Below are 16,301 nucleotides of genomic sequence, written 5' to 3'. Positions count from 1 at the left end.
ACTGAAATATAACAAATTCATATCCAATAAAAGGACTTTTTCCCCACAGAACACATAATTAGACTGTGGAACTTGTTGCCACAGAATGTTGATGAGGCCAAAAAAATTACCAAGATCCCAAGAGGGATTGCACTTATCTGGATAACAAGACTATCCAGGATTGTTATAGTTAATGCTGATAGTGTCTTAAGGCCTGCCACTAATCTCTAGCTATTAGGGATTGGGTTGAGATTATCATAGAGGGCAGATTATTTCACATTTGCCAGCTGCAGGGTTGCTTGCATGTTCCTCTGAAGCATCTGTCACTGGCCACTGTTGGAGAGGACACTGGACTAGATGGACCATGAGTTTGATCCAGTTTCGCAATTCCTGTGTTCCTAGGAGACTAATGGAGATACTGAGATTGTAAGATCTCTGGGGCGGGGACAGTCATCTTATGTATTGTGTACAATGCCTAGCACAAAGGGACCCTGTTTCTTAGCGTAACTTGAGGTTGTAGTTCAGGGACCTTGTCTTACTTGTTTGAACATCAATGATGCTATGTAAATATTACACTTGTCTAATTATGTAGTCCAATTAACTTTTATTTTTGTGCTGTAGAACCATGTTCAATTGAACCAGGGATGTTGGTCTGGTGCAAATTGCGAAGATATCCATATTGGCCAGCAGTGGTAAGAACAGCACCTTACTACTTTTTTTGAAAATGGGATCCAAGGGTCTGATTCTGAAATCCTGTATGGCTGTATTGAATATCTTCAGCCCTCACTGACTTCAGGATAAGTTGAGAACACTCAGCACTCTTCCCTGTGTCATTACTTACATTGGTTCAAAATCTTTGAACAACATTTAAAAACAGTGGCTACCTGAAAGCAGGATAGATTTTTGCTTTCCCATGGCAAGGTGTGCAGTGCCGATCTGAGTTTGCTAGATGAACTGTAAAGGATTTTTATGCACAGAGACCACCCAAAAGGTATTTTAAAGGTTTTACTTTTTCTTTTGATTTTTACTTTTTTAAAATATCAGGAACTTCAATGTGTAGACTTCTCTAGTTTAGCTGGAAGAATATCTTTTTGGGGGGAGAGGTGGAGAAAGGTATGTCTCAAGTGTCTTATTAGTGCTTACTTCCACTGAAGAAGGACCAAAAAATGTCTCTATTATAGATTCAAAGTGCTATTTAGGCATTTGAATTAAATATTTTTTAATGAAAAACAACCCACTCCCCAGAGCTTTATCCCCCTGATTAAAAATCAGTGCCTTGCTAAATTGCTCATCTGTCTTGATTCTTGTGATGTTTCCCTCATTCTCTAATCACTGTAATATTTTGGGGTAAAGAGAACCTGTATTTTGGATGTAAAAAACTAGCAGCGGCAAAAAATGTTTTTGTGAAATCTCTTGACATAATCTTTAAACCCTATAAAGTAGAAAAAAGGGCACAAGCCCAAAATTTTGCTTCCCAGACATCACTGGGAACTCATCAGTCACCTTTAAGAGACAGATGTTAAGGATGACATGCTTGTTGAAGTGTGTAGCTGCAAGTCTAGGGGTGACCAGATGTCAAGTGTGGAAAAATCGGGATGGGGTGGGGAGTAATAGGTGCCTATATAAGAAAAAGCCCCCAAAATCCCAACTTTCCCTATAAAATTGGGACATCTGGTCACCCAATACTAGTCTGGTGTCTAAAGATAGAGCACTTGCTCTAGATTCCAGTATAGAAGGTGATAATCACTCAGAGAGCTTTGTAATACATAATAAATTCTCCATTGAAACCCATTCTATTAGGTAGTGAAATCTCATGAGTTCCTCCTTATTCATTGCATTGTATTATGTTGCTACCTGTCAGAACAGCCAGCAAAGTGGTCCCTCTTGTGGCTGTTAACACGCATTACTCTGTTCTGAATAGGAAAGAATGATTAATGTACATCATAATACAGTGTTAACAGGTAGCATCCAAAGATGAATTAACTCTCAATTATCAGTTATTCTTGTCTTTAATTTGTAAATTTGTTTTGATCATGCTACTTTGCTTTTTTCCAGCGTGCGGCAATAAGGGAATAAATTCAAATGAAGTAAAACAAATTGCATAATCAAACAACTAACAAAGCCATGTGTGCACATGCTGTTCTTAATGTACCAATTTTATTTGCTTTATTTGTTTGCCTGTTAGACATCGTCAAGTTTAATCTATTTTCTGTAATGATACATGGAGCAATATATAAAAATGCAAGTGGAAATAATGTGATTGCTTTATAAGCAATCCAGTTTCTAGAATGTTAACTTGTCTTTATATTTTCAACAGATAAAAAGAGTGACGCGGAAATATAAAAAAGCAAACGTGCTGCTAATAGAAGCGGGTATGAATAACAAGAAGGCAAAGGGGTATATTTTGTTGATTCTGATCAGTTTCCTAACTTCACTTACCATTTGTTAGAATTGTGCTAAGTGCCTTAACAACCAGGGTAATGGAGGCATTCTGAACATAATTCCTTTTGCTAGTACGAAGCCTAGCGCAGCCAATCATTCTGGTTTTGAGTTGGCATAAAGTAGCTCTTAGCTGTTAATGGCATATCCACCATGGAATCCTGTTACAACTGCCAACAACCTCGAGAGGTCTTCCTCATCCCACCCCTTAAAATGTGCATGGCTTTTATAAAACTTTTGTTCAGTGTGTTGCAGATCACACAGAAGGATTCTTAACTTTACAAAACCGCATATGTTGAGTAAAGGTGGATGTGCCTGTCCTTGTGGGTTGGCTTAAGTCTGCAAAGCAACTTTAAACTTGCACTTCAGTCTTCATGTGGCCATCTTTATCTCTGTAGCTGAGGACCACTGGACATAGCTTCCCTCAAAGCTCGTCAATGTCACTCCTAAATCAGTTGTTCTGTTGTCTTGTGCCTAACCCAATTTAGCATCAGACAATTCCTTGAATATGAACTGGTAGCTCCTAAGAATTAAAACTGGTACAAATTCTATTCTTAAACTAGTTATGGAACCTAACCTGCAGAAAGATGTAGAATTTGGGGGGCTGTGGGGTGAGAATCTAAGCTTGTCTGTATGCACTAACTATGTTCCTCTTTTTTTCCCCGTGAAGTTTCTCTATAGGTCTCAAAAATCTAAAGCACTTTGACTGTAAAGAAAAGCAGAAGCTAATAGTAAGTACAGTAATAAGAAGCAGGCATCACATTTTTCTTCAGTATATGACATTACTTTAAAACTGAATCCCTACTTATTGGCCTTAATTGGTTCTTTAGTCCATAATCAAATGTTATGCAAATATATCTTGCCTCTTTTTCAAATCTATTGTTCGTATAACTTTTTTCAGCTGGAATGCAATCTTGAACAAAGTAATTAAATGTAGATATTCAAGGCATGATATGTCTTTCAGAATGGAGGGCAGGAGGGTGCATTTGAGGGTGGGTACCTCGGATTGTCTCTGGAACTGGTTTTCGTTTGACTTACTGCTTCCAAGCTCAAAGCTCTAAGCGCCTGTACCTGTAAGGTAATCCATAGCTAATGGCTGTCAGCATCTGGCTTCCTTTAACTGTCGTCTTAGGACAAAACCACATTCAGCACGCATTGCAGAAAGCGTTCTTTAGTTTCCTAGCATAGACCAGGCCTAAAGAAATTTTTGCGTGAATCTGTCTAAATGGGTGGCAGTTTGGTAAGTCATAAATGCTCCAGTTAGTAGTTACATAATTTTTTTTACCCAACTAGAGCATACTTGTGAGACTGAGCTGAAGTTCCAGCTTATTACAGCAGCACAGTGCATTGCTTCTGTTCCTGAGCGTTTGCATTTTCATTGAAATTAGTTTTAGGCTTTCAAAATTCAAATCAAACCTTGAAAAGACAAGTGCCAAAAGCATTGCCCAGCCAAGAAGGAATCCATAGGCAAATAATCCAAAAGACTCTCCAAAGTACTTTCTCAAAAAACTTGTACTTGAATTGTCTTCAGGTTTTTAGTATTTTAAAAGTACTTAATATTTTGTATTATTTATTCAGTGTGGACTGAGTTCTCTCATAAATGTCTAACATGTAAGATGAGCTACATTATATTCACTAGGAATGTTCTTCTTAGCGCCTTCTAGCATGTGTATTTTTGTGGATTGTGTACTAGTATACAAAGTGCATTGATTTCAACAGGGTTTTCTATATCCTTGAAATGGATTCATAATAGTATGTACTCTCTTTAATCTACATTGAAAGCTTATAGATTTCTAAAATGTATTTTAACCATTTTAAAGGGATAAAATTGTTCTTGGGTTATATGGATCAAATGGCTGTTACACTGTGTAATAGACAAAATTAATCCCTCTGCCTTGGAACTGCAAGCCATGTTCTCTCCCCGCTGATGCTGAGTAAGAAGAGCTTTAACTGCCCTTTTGACCTAGAATAGATATCCCAGTTCACCTGTGAGCTCTGGCAGAGGGAAACCTGCAGCTAAGAGCAAGTGGGAAAGGAGTGTGTGTATGTTTACAAGGCTGAAGACCAACAAATTGACCGAATTGTGTACATCCTGTGAAGCAGGGAGATGCGGGTGCTGTTTTCTGTCAGTCGGTTAATGTAGTTGGCTGGTTTGGAGTGTATAAAGTAAAGCTTGCTCTTTGTGAGGGGAAGAGTGCTCAGGCACCTACAACCATTCTGTCTGGGTTGTCAAACAAATGCATTCTACAATCAACTTCCCAGTGTGACTGGACTCCCAGAAGATGACTTGTCCTGAGTGTTCACCAGCTTCCATCAGTAACCCTAACCCTAAATGGGGTAGGTGTTAAAATCTGAGTAACCTGTGGAGCCATACTCATTTAAAAATCTAATTACTTCTGTGCTAATTGCAGGATGGGGGAGATCAAACTCAGCCCCTGTTAGCTTGCATTTCTGCAAGCCTTAAGAAATCTTCAGATTCCTCTGTAATGCAGTCCCAAAACTTGGGAACCATTTCTCCCCTTGGAAATAGAAACAAGCAATTTCATAAGCAAGACTTATCCATTTTATGATGGCAAATGGACACATTACTCTGTTGCAGAAAAACACTGACCAAACATCCCGGCATTATTTTTTGATTGGTTGAAAGAGGAGGAATTATTCAGTTAAGTCCAACCTGTTGACTTTTTTATTGTAGGACAAAGCCAAAGAGGACTACAGCCAGGAAATTGAGTGGTGCATTGAATTGATTGCTGACTACAGAATTAGAGTAGGTAAGCAAATGGGTCAAGGCTGTCAACCATGTCCTTTCTAGTATATATCTATTGTAATATTGTCTTTCTTTAGATCCGGTGTAGCTGAGACCTTTATACTTACTGGACATTGTGGTAGAGTAGAAGACTTGAGACCTGGGATTTATTGCAGGCTGAAGTTAACTCTTCCTTCTTGTGCCTCGGTTTGCCCACCTATGTGATAATTATACCTCACTGGATGCTGAGTCTTCATTAATCAATATTTTCAATGTGCTTTGAATCCTCAGAAAAAACGTATACACCTGATTTTTCTAGTTTATATATTATATCAAGTCTGCAAGAGAAAATGTTCAAAGCCAAGAAAACACATTCCTGTTCTGCTCCCCTCACCGCAGTTATGAGTTAGTTGTGCTAGGGGTTCTGTGGTTGCTCTAATTTTGTAGCACCATGCATTGTGGGCTTCACAGGGGCCACCTGCTGTGGGCTGGATGCCATGGGAACTGAAAAAATAATCAATGTTTACACAGTCCATTACAGACTGACAAATCTTCACAATGCCTCTTTAAAAAGTAGGTTTCCCCATCTTATGGATGAGGGAGAAGCTGAGGCAAGTGACATGCTCATGGCCAAAAGAATTGCCCTACAAACTGGAATTGGAACTCAGGTGTTCCTGGCTCTCGGTTCTGGCATTAGACTATTGGACCACACCTTCAGACAGGTCAGTTTTTAGGCTTTGAAATGCTCAGTTGAAAGGTGCTGTATTATGAGCAATGTGGTGTTTAGATAATGTGCTGAATACCCTTCATAGCTTGGAAATGTTCACCTGATCAATATTGGCACTTTATCTGTGCAGGACACCTTTAAGTGGCTTCTCTGTTTTAAAATTTGCACACTGTATGCCTGTTGCACTAAAGTATTTTAATGGTTGAATCATGTCTTGATTACAGCACCTTACATTTAGAGTATTTGCCTAAAAGCTGTAAAGTTTCTCTAGGCGCAGCCTTTGCGTAGAAAATCTCAAACTTTTGTTTTCAGAGATTCTAATTGGATTGATAAAGGTTCCTTTATTTTTTTCAGGTTGTCGTTCTTTTACAGGATCCTTCTTGGAATACTGTGCTGATGACATCAGTAAGTATTTCCATGGTGAGGCTGGATTTTTTTTTCCCCTGTCCATGTCAGCCAGTGTAGATAGCTTCCTATGTATTAGTCTACCAAATTCTTGCAGTTAGATTTTCTGACAACATACTTCAGGGATGCCTAAAAACTGTGCTGTTAACTTGCCTTTTAATTTTGGAACTAAAAATATCTTAGTCAGTTTTTATAGCACATGTTTTTCTGTGCTCGTGCACATGAATAACAGTTGTTTCATATTGTCAGATCAGAAATATCTAGTTGCCTTCATCTCTTCCCGTCAGTGCAGCCCCCAGAGAAAAAGAGATGGGGCAGGGTGAAATCCATACTACCTTTTTTTTTTTTTTTTTTTTTTTTTTTTTTTTTTTCCCCTCAAGACACCTGCTAAGACCTGGGGAGCTTTCCCTTATTTGACACACTGCAAATGATTGGCAAGGTACCTGCACCATGTGTTTGTAGGTAGTACTTGCTTCTTCACAGTGAGCTGGGGAGGGAGAACAGGTGTAAAAAATGGGTGAGCTGCCAGAATAAGGAAGTGAGGATCAGGCTTAAGCACTCCAACTATTAGGGGATATAGAGAACATCAAGACTTCAAAGGATTGAGTTGGAATGTTAGGAAGAGGGATCAAGAGAAGCTTTTGGGGGGAGGGGAGGCATTCAATGTCAAATTAGGCAGGAAACCGTTTTCCTGTCCCATGAGAATTGTTGAATTTTTGAAAACTTTCCCATCTTGAATTGGGACAAAAAGTAAATCTTAAACGTTTTGGCAAACTGAAAATCGGGGTGGAGGGTGAAATCAGAAGAGCAATCAAAACATTTTGATTTTGACCTTTATTTTTTTGTATAAATTATCTTAAATTCCAAAACAAATCATTTTGACCCCAAACAACCTGCCTTTTGAAACTTGTCAAAACTGACCTTTCCTGCACAGTCCCATACACTAACTATAGCATAATATGGAAAAGAGGGATGCACTAACCCTGCAGATGACAATGGGAGGTGTGAGGGTCGTGTTATCTGACATACAGATTAAGGTGGAGGTGCTGCCTGACTCATGCCAAAGATGGCTGTTCCTCTCTTTTAGGAGACGTTTCTGTTCCTAGGCCTGTTCTACAGTTCTGGGTGATAAGTTCTCTTCTCGTTTCCTGGCCACTCTCTTGACTCCTGCTGCTGGCATGGCACCAATCATTTTTCTTTCCTCCTCAGCTGCTGCCCTCTGTCCTGACTACAGTGCTTCTTCCCAGCAAAATGCCACGTCTTCTGTGCACTGGCTTATTTCCCTGGACATGGTTCATTTTAGAGCAGATGTAATGACTGGCATAATTTAGCCTGTTTTTAATAGACTCCATAAATTTACATATTGCTAACAACCCAGGCTGCATTTTTCTTCCACCTCTATCCCCTGGTAATCCTGTCCTCACTTGAACAGACTCCGTCCTAAACATGCCCTATTATGAGGTATTTGGTGAGTTGGTCAAATCTACTACTGTAGTGACTAGGATGAAGGTAAAATTTAAATTCACTCCTTCAGGGTTCTCAGTGCCTCTTATCAGCTGTCTGTCTTTTGGACAGACAGCATTTTGAGGCAAAGACTCCTTATCTGTATCTCACTGAATGTGTGCAGCTCTATACACAAGCGAATGATAATGACTTTAATACACAAGATAGATCATAGTTAGAGAAGACATCTGTTGTCACCCTTCAAGGAATAAGCTGATACGTATAAGCACTAGGCAGGAATCTTTCCTGGTTTATTTTTTACTTCACTCGGCCCAATCTCCCTGTCATCCAGAATTGCACAAATAGCAGTGTGCATTATGGGGTGGCTTCATTCTTTGTCAATCAGACATTGGCTGCGGATGAAGACCTGATGCCACATTAGATCAACAAGTGGCCCACTTCAGCATGGGAACTCCTATGTTCTGAGAACAAATACATTTCAAAACCACTTCTATCCGAATTTCAGTTCTTTAGTTTCTTTTCTGGCATAGTTAAAGGTTTCTCTTCCAGAATCAAAAAATATTTTATTTTTCTTATCTGCAGTGTATTTGGATGCAGTTACTTTAAGGCTGGCTTTCCTTTCAGGCTATCCAGTTAGAAAAGAAGTTAATCAAGGTAAATTACAAATGACCTTCCCAGTCATAGCAGAGGAAGACCTTGAAGAATCTTTGTCAGAAACTCCACCTATCAAACCCTCCAAGAAAGTTCTTCCTGATAGAACGAGGGCCGCCAGAGACAAAGCCAACTCAAAGATAGTCGACTTCATAGTGAAGACAAAGGGGGCAGAAGAGCATCTTTTGGCTATTTTGAAAAGCAAAAAGCAGTCCAGATGGCTGAGAGAATTTCTGAATTCAAGTCAGTATATGACCTGTGAGACCTACCTTGAGGATGAAGAGCAGTTGGACTGCGTGGTGAATTATTTGCAAGAAGTCTGTCATGAAATAGATACCAGGAAGCTGGATGTAAAAAATGGTGATAGAATAAAATTTATTTTGGATGTCCTTTTGCCTGAAGTAAGTGAACATCTTTACTGTTGTTTGACCTTGGTTCAGAGACTTGCTGAATGTTCCCCGGGCATTGAGTGATATTTGAGCTAGACAAGTTAAAATTAATGGGCCCAGTTTTTAATCTTGGGTTCTTCAGATTAAGTGCCTGACTCTGGATTTAGGCAACTAAGATTAAAAGGTGGACCCTTTATTATTATTATTATTTTATTATTATTTATTATTAAACCACGTTTACGTGGCTCAGCCTTGGGAGGTCAAAGGTGTCCATTTGGTTCAGCACAGCAATCTGAAAGCTTACATGTATATGTTGTTTTAAATATTCTTTGAAAACAAAGTGCCAAATTAGCATTCTGGGCCTCCTGCTGGTGTTGCTATCTTGTTGAAAAGTGAGTATGCACACCAGCATAACGGCAGCTCTATCTCCATTTATAAACCGTTGTCCAGCTTGATCTATTCTGAAACTTCTTATGTAAGCACCAGTTTAAAAATCAAACATTAATGGTTTGTCCAAAATTGCCTTATTGTAGAATAAGAGCGCTATACAATAGCTCTCTGGGCTCATGTATTTCTAGTGTCACAATGTTACCTTTAGGGAAGATGACTGCCTCTCACAGTATGCTAATTATAATTTGCCTTTCTGAAATGCTTTTATTATTCCAATCGTTGCATTTTTAGAAAATTACACAAACAACTTTTCCTAAACTCTATAAATACTTGGTGGCCTATAAAAAGAACTGGAAAAATCCTTGTAAGGAACTTTTCCAACTTCTATAGAAACTAAAATTTCTTTTAAACAAAATTTAAACTTCTAGCTCTTATGGCTGCAAAAAGATCCTTCCAAGTGGGTTACAGGAAAAGTTTATTTCCTGAATTTCATTTCTTTAAATACACACTTTTTTCTAAAAGCACGATGAGCGAACTTTACTAAATAAGGTAAAACCTTATTCCAGAATTTTGTTCATCTGCTGAGACCATTTCAGTTGCTGTTTTCAGATTATTGTGCATACAATTTAATCTTTAATTTTTCACTAGTATCAATAAACTCTGTTCTTACAGGCCATCATTTATGCAATTTCTGCTGTGGATGATATAGACTACAAGAAAGCAGAGGAAAAGTACATAAAGGGACCATCTGTCAGCAAACGGTATGGTGGTTATTGTAATCTCCAGAATTTTACTTGTCAGACTTTTTGCCTAGAAATTAGCCTGATTCTCACCTATCTTTGCATAACAAATCAGCATATAGCCCCAACTTCCAGTTCATAAGGAAATAAGACTCATTAGGTTTTACCTTGTTTTCTCAGTCACTAAAATTGTCTCAAAAGTGGGCTTTTCCAGCCGTCCCTCAGCTTTTGCAAAAATATTACTCTGTATTCATATTTAAAGCAAGATTTGACTATTCCAACATGGAAACTTGTCAGAAATTTTAACTCCTTAAAAAACTTACCATTTGGCTTTTCATCTTACTTTAAAAAAAAAAAAAGGGGGGGGGGGCTAGAGTCTTTGCTCCAGTTCAATCCCCTTTATGCTGAATGCGTGGCGCTCAGAGGTTGTAATGTGGCTGCAGCGGCCCAGTTGTGAATTCTGCTGATAGAGGGGAATTCTTAACTCACATAATGCTGGTGCAGTGTGCCTTTGCCAGCCTCCTCCCTTGCATAAGGGGGCATACCAGGGGAGGAAGTGAGTTCGGAGTGGCATGGGGAGGGGAATAGAGTGGAGCCAATTCTCCCCAGGCCAATTCTCTGCTGGCATATGGGCCTTTAGGGACCATATCCCTCTGTCTGAAGTTAGAGCAGCCCATAGGCTGATATGTATTGAGCAACCGTAACTAAACCCAATTAAATTGGTGCATAGAAGATTACTGCATAATACTAGTCATTGTTTATGTAGCGCAGTTGTGACCTATACAAAGGGATAATTTGAATATGAAGAGGAAATGGAGACTCCCGTTCAGTTTCACTTAATGCATGTACAGTAGGACCTCAGAATTATGAGCTGACTGGTCAACCACACACCTCATTTGGAACCAGAAGTACACAATCAGGCAGCATCAGAGACAGGGGTGGGGGTGGAAAGCAGATACAGTACAGTACTGTTAAATGTAAACTAGAAAAATAAAGGGGAAATTTTAAAAAAGAAAAATTGACAAGATAAGGAAACTGTTTCTGTGCTTGTTTCATTTAAATTAAGATGGTTAAAAGCAGCATTGTTCTTCTGCACAGTAAAGTTTCAAAGCTGTGTTAAGTCAATGTTCATTTGTAAACATTTTGAAAGAGCAACAATCACATTTTATTCAGAGCTATGAACATTTCAGAGTTACGGACAACCTCCATTCCCAAGGTGTTTGTAACTGAGGTTCTACTGTAATCAGTTTTTGATTAAAAACTAGTTTAGATGTTTTTGTTATGGTGAAAATGCAAACTTCTAGACAAGATGAAGACCCAAGATTGTCAGTATTTAAAAATAACTAACAGATATTCTAAAATGATTACATTTTTAAAATGTACCTTGACTGCCCACTTATAATTGTAAAGCTAACTTCTTTCGTTATCCGAGTGCTGAAATGATTAAATGTTGGAAATATTCCTACTGACAATAGTGTGTTTTGGGTGTGTTTTTTGATTTTTAAGAAGAAAGTAAGTTTTTATTTTTAAATGCAGAAGTTCAGTGCAATGTTCGGGGTTTTTGTTTTTTTCAGGGAAAGAGAAATATTTGACACAGAAATTCTAGAAAAAAAGAAACTGGAGCTGCTGAAGACTGACCTTGCCCCTGAAGACAGCGTATAGCAACAGCGGTAGGGAGCTTTAAAGTCTGCACTGGCACTGAATGTATATCATGAAGAAGAAGGCAATTTTTTGTATAAATTGTGAAATATTTTTACTTTTTTATCAACGTGTAAATATTCTTTAGTGGATGTGCTGAGTCTTCAGAGTGCCGTGTTCTTTCGGATGCAGTTGTACTTCTACGTCTTATTGAAAGTTTGTTGTTCAATGGAACTGCTCATTGCTTTCCTCTGAATGATATGATACTGAACTCCCTGTAAAATTAATTTTACAAAGATGTAATATAAATTTTTATGGACGTATTGCTAGTCAGTTAGCTTGACGTCACCCTACCCTACTTGAAATGTACATTCGTAACAATCTAAGAGGATAAATGGCAAATGCTTTGAGGCTTTTGACATAATCATGTAATTTGTATTTAATTTTGTGTGGATTAGCCTTTCAGAATATCTTTGGAAACAAAGGTCTGCCATCAGAGGGATCTGTGATAGAAATGTAGAGTTACAGGATTTTCTATAGCCAAGTATGCTTTGGTAGTTTCATTACTGCTAAATATACTGGGTTTCCTGTTTTTAAAATTTTCAGAGGTTGATTGTTCTTGCTCTACTTTAATTTATGTACCTATGGGGAAATAAAAATGCCACCCGTTAATGAAACTCAAGGCACAGAAGCTCTCTTTCTGTTAAGAGGGCAACTGTAAACTTTAGTGTAAGAGAAGGCGTTCAACACACTAAAATTATTTTATAATACAATCCGCTTCACCTCATTTAGAAAGATGAAGCAATAAATTCAATGAGTGTCATGTTTAGCATATTGTAGGTTAATGAAACCACAGTTTCTAGGCATACATTTAGCACTTTTATGTCTAGCCTATTCAGAAATCAAATCTGCGTGCTTCTGGAGCTGTGCCAGCATTAGAAGCAGTTCACATCATGGTATCACAAATTCATTAGCGTGTTGCAAACAGATTACTGTTGGCTGGCCTACAGTGAAGCTGGCTGACATCAGAATTCATTGACAGAATACATCTTAATTTGGGAAGAGCCAATCAAAAAGGTTAGCTATTTATATTCTATTTGTAGTGCAAATCTCTGATCAGGGTGTGGTATACAGTCTGAACTGAGGTGTAGTTTGATTTATATGGAATTAAATGATGTAGCTTAATTTTTTTCAAATCTAATTCCTTGTGAGAAAATAGAATGTAAAATGGCATATTGATATTATGTGTGTATATATATTGTACTCATCTGAATAGTTCTTCAAATGACACTAACTGCACTGTATCTTCAGAGTCCATCCTCCTTAAATGGTTTAGTGACCTATTAAATAGGAGTATTAAGAACATGAATGTAACAAATGAATGTGAGGATATCGTACTAAAATGTACTTTCATATTACTTTTCACTAAAACTTTTTCAAAAAGGGATAATGCAATTTATATACACTTTTTGTCATGGTATAAAACCTTTAATTACAAGCCAGTTATAAAAATATACCTTGAGCTCTGCAAAGGTCTTGAAAGCTGCTTTGGCAGATGTTAATTATAGATGGAGATTTCTGAGGCTTGGTGCTATCTCCTTTTACAATGTGCAAGCTTCGTGTTCAGAAGAGAGATTTAACAAAACTACTGCAGCCACTGTTCCCAGAGATAATGGGCCACACCAAATGTAGATCTCTTAAAGTTGGGGGAAAGAAGGCAGGGAAAGGCTTAAATCACAATGTGATACCCATTTCCCCTCCTGAAATAAATCATAACCACATGTGCACTTTTCATCAATATTCCCATAATGGTTATGGGACTTCTAAACAATGCCACAATAGCTGAAATTCTAATATCTCATGTTCTCGAATTAGTCTGGGGAGAAGTAACCTCAGAAATTCTGATGCCTTATTTATGTGTCACTCTTTTTCCATGTTCATTTTTCCCCTTTCCTCTTCTAATCACATCCTACCATAAGACTTTTTTTTAAATACAAACTAGTAGTAATATCTAATCTAATTGCACTTTAACCAAGAATGAATTGGCCTAAAGTAGTACATCATGTTGAAGTTTGTTTTTAATATGTGCCTAGCACAGCTTAGCCTTGAAAATATTAAAAACAAAATTTAAACATTATTATCGTCAAGAAACCAAAGGCTAGATAGCTTTTTTTTTTAACTGTTATTTTTATGGGTATATTAAGGCCAAATTCTGCACTCAAATCCACATTTGGCTGTCATTAACTTCAGTGGGTGCTGCACATATGTATCCAAAGGCTTAATTGGATCTGTAAACTTAATTGGGATAACAAATACTTTCCACTCATTGTAGAAAGCGCATAGACTATTTCTGTAAAGTACAGATAAATCTGAAGACTCTTTTTGAATTCCCATGATAAGATGTATTAAATTTAACAGTACATTCAGATTGATATTGCCTAATGCAGTAATATTTACTTTCTATTATATACAGTATTTACCTCTTTATGGTATTTTGTGTGACATCAGTTTCTTAAATACCAACTAAAACTGGTACCTAACAAGACATGAACTCTCAAAGGTATATTATTTCTACTTTGTTTAAATAAATTCAGTTGCTTCAGATACAGTTCATGTAATCCATTGCTCTGTTTAACCAAAAAATCTTCCAGCTGCATTTTGTATTGTCTGACAGCTGAGTTGATTTTTGTTTTCTTCCTACTATGGGTATGTCAAATACCATTAAATGACAGTATTTGTGTTGAAATATTTTGTTTATCTTGTAAGATAACATCTGGGTGAATATAAGAAAGCAGTGTCCTGTATTGTAATTTTTAATAAAGCAGACTAACCAAAAAGAAACCATTTTAATCAGTAGCTTGTTCTTCTTTGGGATGTGCAGTACAGTTTAAAAACAGCACTTCCAATATTCTGTCAGCAAAGTGGTTTTCTTTTAAAATGTTTAACTTATGTCTGACTGTGTTTTTATTTCTAACCCATGGAGGGTTTTGAGTAAGCATCCAAAAGTATTTGTGTTTATCTAAATTGAACCTTCTAAGATCTCCTGTCAATATTATTGTTAACATTTTGATAACTTTGCCTTCAACATGTAAAACACATGAGTGTACTTATACTTTCATTGTAGGCTGTTTGCCCTTTAGAACTGTAATAAGAATGGGCCTTCAAATATCTCAGTTGTTTTTTCCAAACACAATTTAATCATTTGAAACCCTGATGATGGAATCTTGTTCAGTACTTTAAGGCTAAGCTACATGGAGACACTTCCTGGCATAATTGTAACTTCTAATGTGAATGCTCTTATTCTGACATGAGTCCCTCTTTGAGACTTAGTTTCTCTCTTCCTAAGCAACATAAATTAAACCAGAAAGAGACACTTATTCTGGAGTGAGTGTCCAGATGGGGAGTTATAAATACACCTCTACCCCCATATTGTACCTGATATAACACTAATTCAGATATAACGCAGTAAAGCAGCGCTCGGGGGGGGGGGGGGGGGGGCTGTGCGCTCCAGCGGATCAAAGCAAGTTCGATATAAGGCGGTTTCACCTATAACGCGGTAAGATTTTTTTTTTTGGCTCCCGAGGACAACATTATATCGGAGTAGAGGTGTATAGCAGGGTAGCTAGGTTGATAAATATCCCTATGTAGACAAGTCCTCACCCTAAATACTTTCCCCCTCCTTAAACTAGTTCATTGATCTGCATCTATAGCATGTTTCTTCATATCTAAGCAATGTATGGACAAAATCCTAGGGAAGGAAGGTTCTGTTAAATTTTGTGTGTGTAAACTCCATGCTTTTTAATTGTTAAGCTGTTCTTGTCAGTAATATTTTTAATTCTCTGTAAATCGAAAGCAGCGTTTTGCAGGGAATGAGAATAAACAAAGAGGCACTATTGCCTAGGTAGTTGCAGCTCCACGTACTGTACTGTTGCATATCAGATTTTAAGAATAGCATCTTACTGCTCCAGCCGACACATTTCTCAGAGAAAACGCTGATCCTCGCAAGAACCTCAGCTGAATGGAAATTACACTGTCTTATCTAAAATATGTTAAACCTGTATAAACCCCACTGTGATCACGCTTTTCAGGAATCTGTCCATTCAATCAATCTATGCCCCTCTTAATCTAAAATAAGTGTCTAGGGTAGGCATGGCCAAACTGTGCCTTGTGAGCAAGCTGTGGCTTTTTTACAGTTAATGTGTGGCACCTGGAGGGCGCACGTGCGCGCACACACAAATTTTCTGCCTACAAGACTGGGCACGGGGAAGCTCAGGGCTTCTGCCTGCGGCAGGATTATGAGACTAGGCAGGGGTCGGCAACCTTTCAGAAGTGGTGGGCAGAGTCTTCATTTATTTACTAAAACAACAAGGAGTCTGGTGGCACCTTAAAGACTAACAGATTTATTTGGGCATGAGCTTTCGTGAGTAAAAACCTCACTTCTTCGGATGCATCCGAAGAAGTGAGGTTTTTACTCACGAAAGCTCATGCCCAAATAAATCTGTTAGTCTTTAAGGTGCCACCAGACTCCTTGTTGTTTTAGTAAATAAATGAAGACTCTGCCCACCACTTCTGAAAGGTTGCCGACCCCTGCCTAGTCTCATAATCCTGCCGCAGGCAGAAGCCCTGAGCTTCCCCGTGCCCAGTCTTGTAGGCAGAAAATTTGTGTGTGCGCGCACGTGCGCCCTCCAGGTGCCACACATTAACTGTAAAAAAGCCACAGCTTGCTCACAAGG

At 38.1% G+C, this 16,301-nt stretch overlaps 1 protein-coding gene across 9 annotated transcripts in view; it reads left to right on the top strand.

The window, feature by feature from the left end:
• Positions 1-14,413, top strand: part of PWWP3A (PWWP domain containing 3A, DNA repair factor) — a 30,097-nt gene extending 15,684 nt beyond the window's left edge. For all 9 annotated transcript variants that reach the window (XM_034755170.1, XM_034755171.1, XM_034755176.1 and 6 more), the window contains exons 7-14: positions 601-671; positions 2,297-2,376; positions 3,089-3,149; positions 5,114-5,189; positions 6,246-6,296; positions 8,385-8,812; positions 9,863-9,951; positions 11,505-14,413. In XM_034755170.1, coding sequence (XP_034611061.1) covers positions 601-671; positions 2,297-2,376; positions 3,089-3,149; positions 5,114-5,189; positions 6,246-6,296; positions 8,385-8,812; positions 9,863-9,951; positions 11,505-11,592 — 944 coding nt within the window. In that variant the 3' untranslated portion in view covers positions 11,593-14,413. The remainder of the gene's footprint in view (positions 1-600; positions 672-2,296; positions 2,377-3,088; positions 3,150-5,113; positions 5,190-6,245; positions 6,297-8,384; positions 8,813-9,862; positions 9,952-11,504) is intronic.
• Positions 14,414-16,301: the final 1,888 nt, after the last annotated feature.

This window comes from Trachemys scripta, chromosome 22 (assembly GCF_013100865.1).
Source record: "Trachemys scripta elegans isolate TJP31775 chromosome 22, CAS_Tse_1.0, whole genome shotgun sequence".
NCBI classification, from domain to species: Eukaryota; Metazoa; Chordata; order Testudines; family Emydidae; genus Trachemys; species Trachemys scripta.
This window is presented reverse-complemented; position numbering and strand designations above follow the sequence as displayed.